Source organism: Diplotaxodon limnothrissa, linkage group LG8 (assembly GCF_057381915.1).
Source record: "Diplotaxodon limnothrissa isolate DT_005_m linkage group LG8, D_limnothrissa_male_GT1.1, whole genome shotgun sequence".
In the NCBI taxonomy this organism is placed as follows: domain Eukaryota; kingdom Metazoa; phylum Chordata; class Actinopteri; order Cichliformes; family Cichlidae; genus Diplotaxodon; species Diplotaxodon limnothrissa.
Genome location: NC_140603.1, coordinates 10,333,782 through 10,347,091, shown reverse-complemented (window position 1 = coordinate 10,347,091; position 13,310 = coordinate 10,333,782). Strand labels below are relative to the sequence as shown.

General features: G+C 44.3%; 1 protein-coding gene across 2 annotated transcripts in view; it reads right to left on the bottom strand.

Moving 5' to 3' along the window:
- Positions 1-1,550: 1,550 nt before the first annotated feature.
- The window catches only part of ep300a (EP300 lysine acetyltransferase a), a 31,655-nt gene continuing 19,895 nt past the window's right edge, over positions 1,551-13,310 (bottom strand). For both annotated transcript variants that reach the window (XM_085361244.1, XM_085361245.1), the window contains exons 20-31: positions 10,067-10,147; positions 9,606-9,662; positions 9,433-9,510; positions 9,261-9,328; positions 8,779-8,929; positions 8,189-8,335; positions 7,946-8,059; positions 7,648-7,813; positions 7,375-7,542; positions 7,063-7,224; positions 6,663-6,944; positions 1,551-6,493 (exon numbers count right to left, since the gene is read on the bottom strand). In XM_085361244.1, the coding sequence (XP_085217370.1) occupies positions 3,413-6,493; positions 6,663-6,944; positions 7,063-7,224; positions 7,375-7,542; positions 7,648-7,813; positions 7,946-8,059; positions 8,189-8,335; positions 8,779-8,929; positions 9,261-9,328; positions 9,433-9,510; positions 9,606-9,662; positions 10,067-10,147 (4,555 nt within the window). In that variant the 3' untranslated portion in view covers positions 1,551-3,412. The remainder of the gene's footprint in view (positions 6,494-6,662; positions 6,945-7,062; positions 7,225-7,374; positions 7,543-7,647; positions 7,814-7,945; positions 8,060-8,188; positions 8,336-8,778; positions 8,930-9,260; positions 9,329-9,432; positions 9,511-9,605; positions 9,663-10,066; positions 10,148-13,310) is intronic.

The window sequence follows — 13,310 nt, the reverse complement described above, 5'->3', positions numbered from 1 at the left end:
AATTCACATGACTGCAATCTACTGCTATCTAGTGGTGAAATTTTACTCAGTGTACCATTAAATATATATTTATGTCCTATTCTTTTCTTAGAAAAACCTAAATCGTTGTACTTAATTTACAGTCATATTACATTGACTTAAATGGTCATACTTTTCTACTGCAGACATGGTCTGTAATATCTCTAATGCCATGTTTAGGAATAACGTGGGGGGGACGTTCGAAAAAATATTAACGCAGAGGTTTTTTAAAAGCAGATTTCAAGTTTAAACTTTGTTTCTTTGACTTGATAGTTTTCACATATTTAGACCATTGACTGTATATAAATGATGGATGCAGCCATCAGTCCATTGTTGGTTTGTGGAGAATGATGAAAGCGCAGGTTTAGCATTTTTTCCCCCCATCTCCATATTTGTTTTTGGGTTGTTGTTGTTTTTTTTAGGTATGCATGTCCATATTTGACTGAGAGGGTAGAGCTGGAGATTTATCAGCTAATCTTAGCACAGTTTAGACAGCTTAATCAGCAAATTGCATCTTTAATTTACTGCATTTTATTTGAACTTACTGTGATGCTAATTTAGGCTAGTAAAAACGAAACTCCTTACTGGAGAACTTGGAACAGCTGATGCATTTGCATCACTTTGCACAACACTGTGATAAAAAAGCCATTAAAAACAGTCATTCCCCTAAGATGCTTAACTTTAAACCATAAGTAAATACATTATTCTTACCTACACAGTTGTGGTCTGTAAGGAAGGAACTTGGAAAAAACAAATCTCAGGCTTAAAACTCGGACAGAATCGTTTTTCTGAAGGCAGCTTCAAATGACAATTCAAGAACTCCAGTTTGGCACTTCGTTCAAGATATAGTAAATTTTAAGGACTATATACACGTGTTTGAAAAATATCTCACAATATCTGATCTTTTAACAGAAAACATGCTGACACAACTTCTTTCTAAAATGCTAGAGCTGAACAAACTCGTCCCCACAGGATGACAAAACAATTTTCAGTGTCCTCTGGCAAAAACCCTTTAAACCTCTTCATCGCTTAAATGTGGAATTTTTTTAGACTTATTTACTGTCCATCTTCAAATGGCACAGGCTTCTGACTGATGCGCAGATGCATCATATTGTCATTAATAACTGACAGAGAAAAAAAAAAAGTTTTTTTTCCCCAATGGTACAAACATACTTTATTGTACAATTAATTTATTGGCAAAAACAAAAACAATCAGACCACCGAAATAACTTAAAAGAAACTAATGAAAATGGAGCAACAGTTATTTTTGCTTTCTCTCAGCAAGCACCAAAACTGTTAACAAGAACAAAAAAGAAAAGAAGAGAGTGGTCAAAGATTCCATTTGAATACTAAACAAATATTTAAATAGTCTTACTTCCAGTCTCTTTAGGAAAAAGAAATGATAAAAACAAAACTATTTGTTCAGTTGCCATCAGTTTGTACAGTGATTCAGTATGTTTACAACTATATTCATGTACATGAAACATTTCTTCAAAACAACCAAAAAGAAAAGAAAAAAAAAAAAAGGATGGTATAATATACTCCAAGGCCTCCCCAGGCGAACTGAAAGACTGTCTGCAGGTTCTTTTTGCATCACCATAACATCTTTAATACAAAAACAAAGCATGTTTTATCTATTAATTCCTGTAGCTTCAAGTTTTATTTCCAAAAAATAAAATTAAATAATATATCTATTTATAAAAGACAGTTTTTCCTTGTTTTTTTTTTTCTTATAAAATAAGTCTCAAGATATATTGCCACCTGGTTTCTGATGCGTTCCCTTCCCCATACCCAGCAAGCCCGACCTTTAAGAAAAATAGTGAGCATGTGAATATTGTGTCTTCAGTCCTCTCCATAAAAAGCTAAATGACCAAATTTGAACTCTTAAGTCACACCTCTAACCGACCCCAGCTTCGGCTCATCGTCGTACAGGTTTCCTGTCTTAACTGCTGAGATTGTTTAGGTGTGTGACTCGGTTGCTATAGCCTCCCTAAAACCTTACACAGAAAAAGGCGCATTGGTGCTTGTGACCGACTACACCCCATACTGTACATTATAGAAAACAAAACAAAACAATACTGTACAGTAGCTCAGGAGCACTTTTTTTTCCAAACACATACAAGCAAATATTCAATCAAACAAGAGGAAACAACAGCAGAAAATGTCTCTGCTCATAAGATTTTAAAGTATGTACACTTATTTTACATCTTTCACTTTCATTACAAAAGAAAAAACAAACAAACAAAAAGTATCCAAGTCCACCATTTCTTAATTTGTACAGTACTAACAGTGAATTAAACCTTGTGGCTGAGAGGCAGTCGTGAGGGTGTGGGACGGGGGGAGGATAAGGATGTAAGGAAAACTGTTGGGGTTCGGGATAAAGGCGGGATTTTAGCGACCTCTTCTCCAGGTTACTGTTCATAAATGCAGCTGTAATATATGTACACACAACCTTTTTTTTTTTTCTTTTTCTTTTTTTAAATCATCAGCGAGCTTCAACAGCTATAATACAGGTATATAGTACGCAGGTTGTGGAGCAGGAGAAGTTAGGATGAAGAAAGTGTGCACATTCACAGGAGAAGTGCGAAGAGGCGGCCCCATAAGGGAAAAAAAACAAAAACAAAAGATCTTACGGTTTAATTCAAATTATAGAAACCCTGACGAAGACAAACCTGGGATAGCTGTCAAAAAAATGTAAAAAATAAATCAAACTGCATTGAACACACCTTCCTAACCACCCACAAACCCAATAAATATACTTCTGAATCGCTGCAGTCACTGGAAAAAAAATCTACGTTTGTGTGTCCAGAAGAAGGGTCGGGTAACGGAAGATATGTTGATGCCTGATTAACGAATCGCCGAGGGCACGAAATAATAATAATTATAATAATATAGAAATAAAATAAACGTACTCTGCAAAATAGATACAATCATGATGGGTATTTGAGGAGAAAAAATAAAAGAATAAGAAAAAAAAAGTACATCATGTCAACTCTCATTTTTAGCAACATTTGAAATCTTAAAAATATTCATAAAAAGGCAAAAATTCTCAGTCCCCAAAAATATTGTCATATACTTAAAGAAGTAATATCTTCAACCTGAAACACTGACCTTCCACCTTTTTTGTACACAATTGGCAAAAATATATAGATATTTATTAACAGCAATAACTTACCATTGTTTTAATTTATTCAATTATTGACTTCTAAGATTGATGTTGCATCTCCCATAGGAAGGAAGCTTTCAGTTCATATTTATACATCAGAAAAATATTTAAATAAAAAATAAAAACTTCTAAAACCCCAAAGCTGCCCCGCTCTCCTTTCATGGCAGTTTGTCATTTGGGGCAACAGATCAGAGCATCACGACGGAGAGAGACAGTACAGAGTCAAGGCTACATCAGGTTGTGGTTAATGTTCGTTCCCAGCTCCTGGTTGTTGTTGTTGCTGCCGCCGCCGCTGTTGTTGTTCCCACCCAACATGTCTGATTGCCCCCCTTGTCCACCGTGCATCCCCGTCATCCCACTCAGCTGAGACATAATAGAGTTCTGGTCCGAATTGTACTGACTAGGATCTACAGAACTACCTGGCTGCTGTTGCTGGGGTTGTGGAGGTTGGGGTGGTGCCATGTTGGAGTAATGTTGACTGAGATGCCCTGGGTGGGGCGACCCACTCTGGGTCTGAGGGGAGATGCGGTGAGGTGAGGGCTGAGGCTGGGAGGAAGGCTGCATGCGTGGGGACGGGCTGGAGCGTGGAGGCTGCGACTGTGGCCTTGGTGAGGGCTGAGGGGACCGGACCTGACTGCTGAGCGATCCAGCTGGACCGAGTCCTCCTTGTCCCTGTAGGTGGTGATGGGGGGACTGGGCCATCTGCTGCTGGGGACTCATAGGACTGCTATGGTGGGCTGGAGAACCCCCTCCAAGGTGCTGCTGTTGCTGCTGCTGCAGGAGCCTCTGCTGGATATTTTGGGCAAGCATGGCTTGGGACGTCTGTGGCATTTGGGGGCCACCACCTGCACCACTCTGCGGTTGTTGCCCTGGCCCTGATCCACCTTGTCCAGGCTGGAGTGGAGGTCCTCCAGGGCCTCCACTGGGGCCTACATCTTGTCCTTGAAGACCACCCATTTGATTTTGCTGCTGCTGCTGCTGCTGCTGCATCAGCCTGTGCTGGAGCACTGCAGCTACTTGTGACATCTGGTAGCCTTGCTGGCCTAACTGTCCTGGCCCACCTGGTGGTGGTCCTTGCTGCTGGGGAACCCCTACACCACCCCCAGGTTGGGGTTGAGAAGATGGGGGTATCCCTGGCTGTCCCTGGCCAGGCTGCATGAAGCTTTGCTGGCCTTGTTGCTGCTGGAGTCCTTGAGGCTGCTGGAACTGGCCGTGGTTCCCCATTTGTTGCTGTTGCTGCAGTCTTCTCAAAAACATCTCTCTGAACTGTGGTGTCATATTGGCGATGTTCCCTTGCTGACCTGGTTGCATTGCTCCCTGTGGCTGCTGCTGTTGTTGCTGCTGCTGCTGCTGCTGCTGCTGCAAAGTGGCCATTTGCTGTTGTTGCTGTAAGTTTCCTGGCAACATCGGGCGCTGCTGTAACTGCTGAAGCTGAGCCATGGTGGGCATATTTCCTCCCCCTGCTCCACCCTGAGGGATGTTCATCCCTGGCTGGCCTGCCTGGTTCACATTAACCTGCTGTTGTCCATCCATATTGGCAAGCTGGTTGGCTCCAGGCGCTCCTACACCAGGCAGACCTCCAGCAGCTCCTTGGAAACGCACACCTCCAGGACCTCCTTGCGGAGGCCCGCCTGCTCCTCCAGGGCCACCCTGAGCACCTTGATACCTGGCTGCTCTCTGCCGAATAAAAGCAGCCATGAGCGTTGGGTTGGAACGAAGGATGTTGAGGACTTGCTGCTGTTGCAAGACTGAGCTTGGGGAGCGTAGCGCTCGCAGGAGATCTTGTAGTGCTGCCTGTGGCAAGTTCCCCGATCCAGCTACTAATGAAGCAGGTACCCCCCCTGCTCCTCCAATTGCCTGCATCAGCCCTCGGTTTCCTGGTTGAGGCTGCTGCTGATTCAGCATTTGTTGCTGTGGTTGGGGAACTGCTGGCTGCTGCTGTGGTGTCATATGACCCATCATGTTTGGCCGTTGTTGTTGGTTCATGGTTGGTCCCCCAGCACCCCACTGCTGGTTTGTTGGCTGAAGCTGTCCACCTGGCTGGACCTGCTGCTGAACTTGAGGCGGCAATTGTGACGGAGGACCACCCTGTTGCATCCCTGCTAGCGTTCCTGGTTGCTGTGGATCTAACATAGTCCTTCCATCAACTCCCTGAGCCTGGAGCGGCATGCCCTGGGCCCCAATGTGGGGCATTCTCATCTGGGCCTGGTTGTTCTGATGGTGAGGATGTGGAGGTATCATGCCCCCCTGTCCCAAGCCACGCATGTGTGCTTGGGCGTGAGCCATCTGTCTCTGGGTCTCTGCCAGGCGCTGGATTTTTAGTGCCGTCTCTACAGCAGCCAGGGGTGGCCCTTGTTGCTGGCCTTGGACACCCATGGACCCCTGGCCTTGATTGGGTGGTGGTTGTTGCTGAGGAGGGGTTGCTGGACCCATTCCAGGTTTCCCAAGGGGCTGATGAAGAGCAGGGACTCCAGCTGGTCTGGGGTTGTATGGAGGCAAACTACCAGGATGCTGCTGCTGCTGGAGCTGCTGGAGATTTGGTGGCTGCTGCTGAAGCTGAGGTACCATCTGCTGCTGAGGAGAATTCATCATCCCCCCTCCACCTGCTGACGGAAACTGGTGGAGATGGTGTTGAGGGGGGATGCCACCACCTTGCTGTTGCTCACCTGGAGTTCCCATACCACCCATCCCAACCCCCTGCTGCTGAGAAGGTGCAGACATGTTACCCTGGGTAGGTGTCTGTGGGGTAGGGGGCTGCGTTCCCGATGTAGGGGTACCAGGACCAGTAGCTCCATTGTTGGCTCCAGGAGAGGGTTGTCCATTTCCCCCAGGTGCTCCTCCTGCAGCGGGCTGGCCCACTCTCTGCATGCTGGCCATTCTCCTTCTCAGCATCTGAGCTTGCTGAAGCCTGTGCTGCAGCTGCTGCTGGCGAAGCTTGTGCTTGATATTTAGACAGAAGGGGACTGGGCACTTGTTTTCCTGACAGTGCTTAGCATGATAACAACACAATGCGATAAGCTGCTTGCAGATGGGGCAGCCACCGTTGGTTTTTCTCTTGCATCCTTTTGTGTGCTGAACGACACGTTTCATCTTCTGGCAGGACGGCAGAGAGCAATTGGCATTTCGGCACTGGCATGCGTGGACGAGCGACTGGATACAGCGCTGGATGCTGAGGCGACGGGAATCTCCGGGACTCTGAGTGGCAGCGGCAGACTGATTGCTGCTCTCATCATCCAAGCCGAGGCCTAACTTCTCCATCTTGTGCTCATGTCCCTTAGTGTTGTAGCATGTGATGCAGAGGTCGTAATCCTAAAACAGATGACAATAGAGACAGTTAGAAGTGTAACTTGGAGGTTTTTGAACAATTACAATAATAAAAATAATAATAATAGTAATAATAATAAACCCAAACGCCACCTATTTTGCCCTGGGACAAATCAGACAAACCAAACACACCTCACTTCTCTTTCCAACTCACCTCACAAACAGTACAGTGGAAGCGAGTCTCCACGTGGTGTTTGCACTCATTGCACGTGTAAACGAAGCGGTCCTGGCTTTGGTTGTGCAACTCCACCAACATGCACGTTGAGCTCCACATGGACCTCCTCAGCGAACTGAATTCAAGGTGCTTGTCTCGGGCCAGTGTCAGGAAAGCATCACGACCATCCATGAGGTCACATGCCATCAGGGGATCTGGGTCAGCAATAGGGGGCAAGGCATTTGCCATTGGGCCTGCAATCAGCCGAATCACAAAGAACACCTAGGAGAGGAAAAGAGAGGAGATCAGATGAAACGTAGTCTTTAAAACAGTTTCACGTTTTTGCCAGCAGCTCATCCCCCAAAAATGGCAAAACCTCAAAATCCCCCACCCCACATACCTCTTTGTGTTTTTCCATAGTGGCATAGAGTTTCTGTGATAGGTCATTGGACACATTAGGCATCCCAGGCTTCTTCTTATTGGCTCGGCTCAGGCTGCTCTTGTTCTTACTAGTCTTTTTGTTGTTCTTCTTCTTTGCATTTTTGCTGTCTCCTTTTGTGTCCTGCACCAAAAAAAAAAAAAAAAAAAAAGTGGTTTAAAACAAAACAATCACACTGATGAGAAACTGACGTTTGCAATGCTAACCCTTATTCACCCCTCTTTCAATCAGTGCATTTAGATTCAAGAACTACATTGAGTCGTTAATTCTTACATCAACACTCTCATTGGAAGTGCTGTTCTCCTCCCTTTTCCTCTCCTCCTCCTCCTGCTCCAGCTCCTTGATGCTCTCCTCCAGCACATTAGGCCAAAAGTCCCCCTCAAAGTAAGGCAATTCCTTGGCACTGGTCAAACGATCCTCTGTCGCCTGCTTGAATATATCCTTTTGGGGTAAACAGACAGTATTGTTATTACGCATGTATTATACAATAAAGTTTATCTTTACTCCTGTTCTAAACCCTCCAGAGGTCAAAGAATGCCTCTTTACCTTGTAGTCATGCACTATCCGTTCTGCCACAGCTTTATCCAGCATTTTCTTGTACCACTCCTGAAGGCGTTTGGGCTTCGGGATCTTCTGATCTGCAGGGTGACAGTGGAAGATGTAGTCGTCGCCTTCGCTAGGTGGGCAGGCCCAGATGTGGCCGGTGGTGTAGCTACGAGTTCAAACAAGAGAACACAAATCAAACACCTACTGGACAAATTAAACTATATCAAAATAACAACTTTTTATAAGAATTTGTGTAGCCCGGAACAAAAAATGTTTTTTTTCTTGTAGCAGCACTCACCCCAATTTCTTCACATACTCCAAGTAGCCAATGAGTATTTCATGGTAAACTGCTGTTCTTAGACAGCGCGGCCGAAAGAAGTGTACGCTATCCAGGTAGGAGATGTACACTCGCCTGAGTGGATGAAAGAAGAAAAAATGTAACTTTAAAAAAACATTGTGTCAAAACTGCATTTTAAATGATTCCAACATAGAAAAACACAAAGTACTTGGTAAAAGTTTAACAATATGGTGATATCTTTACCTCTGGTTGGGCTGAGGGCAGTCAGATCCATACTCCTGAACATGCATACCAAAGAAACAGACGTCTGCTCCATCAATGTCCTCGAATGCAAAAAGGGCTTTAGTCCTGTATGGGAATGACTCTGACATCTCGCCGCTGTCCACAAATCTGGAGACAAAAACACGAGTTAATACAGGAGCTGTGAATAATGTGAATCTGTACAAATCAAATGAAAGCCTATACTCACAGACGTCTGCAACAAGCTGATAGCTAGATTGCATTTATTTCATCATAATTATTAGCTTAATCACTGTTAGCTTCCATTTCAACACTATTTTAATCAGGAAATTTTAAATTAAAGGCAAAATCTTTTGTTTTAAAAGCATTTATAGCTTTAACTATCCATTACTCCGTTCTTTACAATTCAGTAAATCGAAAAATTAATTCACAAATAAACACTGACACCTTTCCTTATCTCAATTAATGAAATGTTGCAGGTTTTACCAGACGCAAGATTTCAACTTGAATTCCCAAAACGCCTTGATCTAGTTGACACACAAGAGCGGATGTAGGTAAAACCTAGCTCCAGCTCTGGATGAAGAGTGTTGTACCTGGACTTCATGCCTGGTTTGACCTCCACGACTTTATCAGATACATGAACAACACGAATGAAGACCTCTCCAGACTCTGGGTGGGCCTGTCGCTTTAAGAAGTCGTTCACCCTTTGCTCCAGAAAAACCCCCAACTTCGTTTGGGGCAACCCTGTGGGACAGTTAAGTTAGTCAACAACTGTATAAAACAGCCAGCACGAAATGACAAATATAAAAACTTCTGTTGGTAAGTGTACGTCTAACACACTCTGAACAACTGCAGGGAAAGACATCAAGCTGGAGGAAAGCCAACACAAACTTTAGCTGTAATTATTATTTTATGTCAGAGTTTGGTCAAATGGTTATATGAGCAACATATAGCCAAAGTTAATTCAGGTATAATTTTATGCATATACACCCACATTGCACCAACGACAAACTGATCTGTGTGAAACACTAAAAGCTGCACAATTACAAAAGTGAGCTCACAAATGTCCACTTACTTTTGGCAGAATACTTGTTTTCCTTCCTCGCCTTATTCGACTTCTTTAAGCAGCCATCACATACAAAACTATGAAACAGAAACAAGATGGATAAAAACCAAAATCAGTTTTTACCAAACACCAGCTGGACTTTCACAGAAATCAAACAAATGGAAACAAAAAGGCTATTTACCCTTCTGGCCAGATTGTGTCATTGTGCAAGACGCATATCTGATGCATCTTCCGACCACAATCCATACATTCAACAAACCTGACGAAAGGGACAGAGGGGAGGACACAGCTTAGACCAAATCTCTTCACCCCACCACAAAAATTAAATTTGCCCACGACAAAAGGCAGACTTACAGCTCAGGGTCCAGTGTGTCGTTCTTCTTCTTCTCAAACTGATCCTTGCTTATTGATCTAAAACCAACAAAGAGGGATACTGTAAAACTGCAGCAGGTGGAAATTGAAAATAAATTATTGCAAAACACTTAATAAAATCTCTTTCAGGGGCATGCTGAGGAAATTAATTTTGATTAGAAATTGAGTGGAATGCAGAAATGTTCATTTTCTTTTCTCGTTGACGTATTAAAATCTGCTAAATCAAATATTAGGTGTGGAGTCTACATCCCATGGCTTTGCTGGTAAAGTTTACACCATGAAATATGATTTAAGCACACCTATTGCAGTTTCTTTTTTTCCTATAATAGAAATGAACAGTGTAGACTCACACAAGAGATTAACTGGAAAGCATTAAAAAGCATCTAGCATGCTGAAAGGTGACATTTAAGTTCAAAAATCACATTTTATTAACTAATACTCACGTCTGTGGCTGGGTGGGGTCGTCACCCAGGGAAACGGTCTCTCCCTGGATCTCGTTGAAACACTTTTCGCAGTAGTGGTACCTGTTAGCAAGAAGCCCAAATTTTGGTGAACTACACCATTCCCCACAGCACAGTCAACCACAGACAGCGCATGGGAGGGCAGTCACCAAATGGTATAGGACATGGGCAAGGCAGGGTGCCACAAGCCAAGCAAGCAGGAAGTGCAGGAAGGAGGAACGCAGGACAGCAGGGAAGTCGTCACCGCAACAGCCAGTCATGATTGTAAGGGGTGAGGGAATGAGGTGGAGGGGGGGTTGGTGGTACATGGTGGGGCAAGGCAAATGCAAGCCAATGTTGATATCACAATCATTTGAGGAGGGGAGACAGACACGTCGTATGGGAACAAGACGAGACAAACATCCAGGACAACACACAGCAGAGAGCCGAGGCAAAGCACAGATTAGCAATTTGGACATGAGAGGATGAGCAACAACAGCAACAACAACAACCACCACAGCTAACAGAGCAGGAGCAGAATCAACAGGAGCTAAATGGGAGCAGGAAGCTGTGGCACAGGACGTAATACAAACACTCAACAGATAATGAACAAGCACAGACAACTGCTCAGCTGTTCATTCAGGAAGTTCATTTTAAAGTCGGTCCTTTCACATTCCGCTAAAGTTTGCATGACTGGACTTAATAATGATGATGATGATGATGATAATAGAAATAATTTTTAAAAATGATCAAGGGAAGATTTTGAAAGTGTGGCCTTTATTGTCCAGTTTCTTCCTACTTCAATTTGCGTTAGCATAGTTTCCCCACAGTTCCATTTTGCTTTGGCGAGTCACCCATTACTTTTAATTACATTTAACATTATTGATTTACTAGTAACCAATCCACCACAGTTATTTTGAAAAGTCTGTCACTGCCAACTAGTTTCATTCCTCACCATCTCATTTCCCTACAAGTAGGCTAGTCCTCAATATCCTTCACCTGTCTCAAGTCCCTTGTCCTTTGGTGGAACAGACTTTACTTGACAGTCTCTGACTACAGCCTGTGATGCCAGTTTTGATTGGTTGTGGAGAGCCACCCTAACCAGAACCTGCAGCAGGGTGGAGAGTTATGTCTCACTATGCTGTAGAAAAAAATAAAAAATAAAATTCGGCACCTGGAGTCAAAGGTGACAAATCAGGAGTCCGTCCACTGGGTAGAGAACTTACTAAGGAAGGCAGATGATTGAGCCTCTTTGATCATTGTCACAAAATATAAATGCTATTTATTTATTAACCATTTTAGGAAGCGAGGGAGTGTTCGTTTGCAGTTGTTCATGGGTTTCCTGCCTCGCTACCACACAGATAAAATCTAGTACTGGTGTTTAAATCTCCAAAAGCCGATTCTGTTCATCTGGACGTAGCGTTTTGTGGGAGAAACGTTTCGTCACTCATCCAAGTGACTTCTTCAGTCTCAGCTGACTGCAGGTTTCCCCAATCTTATAAACAGTACATTTGCATAATGACTGAAACCAGCCCACTGAAGGAACAATGGGCTGGGAGGTCAGTTCCTTAATCTTAATTATGCAAATTCTCATGACCATTGATCAACAACCACTGACCAAAACCCACTGATCAAAGACCACTGATCAATGGCCATGAGTACCATTCACAGAGAGTTGGGGAATGGCTGCAATCACAGCATTGTAAGATGGTGAAAGATGTACCCTTAGGCCCCCTCCTCGATTCAGAGATGGTCTTTCCCTTTTCACGTAAATGGCCTCCTTGACTCCGCGCTCAAACCAGCGTTCCTCCCTGTCCAGGATGTGTACATCCCCATCCTTGAAAGAGTGTCCACTGGCCTGTAGCTGTAAATAGACTGCAGAGTCCTGGCCTGACGAGGTAGCTCTTCTGTGTTGTGCCATCTGCTTCGCCAAAGGTTGTTTGGTTTCCCCGATGTATAAATCCTGGCAATCCTCCTGGCACTTAACAGCGTACACTATGTTACTCTGTTTGTGTCGGGGGACCTAAAAGCCACAGAGACCCGGTGTTTAGAAAAAATGTGTCTCAACTGCTCCGATACTCCTGACACATATGGGATCACTACAGGTTTTTGCTTGGGCAGCGGTTGTCCTTCTCTCATGGATCAGCTGGAGCTTTTTTTAGGCACCTTTCCAGCTTTGAAAAAGTCCAGCTGGGAAACCACATTTACTCAGGGCCTTCTTGATGTGCTGTTCTTTTGCCTCTCTGGCCGCTGTGTCAGTGGGGATGGTGTTCGCTCGGTGTTGTAGTGTCCTGATGACACCCAGTTTGTGCTTCAGTGGATGATGAGAGTCAAACCTTAGATACTGATCCGTATGTGTAGGTTTACGGTACACGTCAGCTTTTAGATGTCCCCCATTACTGATGGAAATCTCACAGTCTAAGAAGGCTAACCTGCCACTTTTCATATCCTCCCTGGTGAATGTGAGGTGTCCGTCCACCGAGTTAATGTGATCCGTGAAATGTGGTACGTCCTGAGATTTGATTTTCACCCAGGTGTCATAAACAAATCTGAACCAATGGCTTGGTGGTGTTCCAGGGTAGGATAGCAAAGCCCTCTTTTCCACTTCTTCCATGTACAAATTGGCCACGATGGGTGAAACTGGGGAGCCCATGGCACACCCATGTTTCTGCCTGTAGAACTGACCCTTGTATGTGAAGTAGGTGGAATGAAGACACAGTTCCAACAGCAAACACACTTGGTCGATGCTGAGAGTGGTCCTGTTGCTGAGGTTGGTGTCATCCTGTAATCTCTTACGAACTACCTCCAACGCTTCCGTGACTGGGATGCAAGTGAAGAGAGATGTAACGTCGTACGAGACCATGGTTTCATCTGCCTCCATAATGACATCTCTCACCTTCTCAACAAAATCCAGGGTGTTCTGGATGTGGTGTTCAGAGCTGCCCACCAGCTTGAGGATCGAAGCCAGAAACTTGGAGATGTTATAGTAGGTGACAGAGTCGATCATGCAGACAATCGGTCTTAAAGGAGCACCCTGTTTATGTATTTTCGGTAAACCATACAGACTTGGTGTAGACTCCCCTGGGTACAGCCTGTGGTATGTGGTCCGGTCAATAGCCTTGTCTGCTTTGCACTGGTGTTTAAATATTCTAAGCTTTCTTTAAAAAAATCTCTCACACACACACACACACACACACACACACACACACACACACACACCTAAAAGAATGTGATCAGAGGACTGACT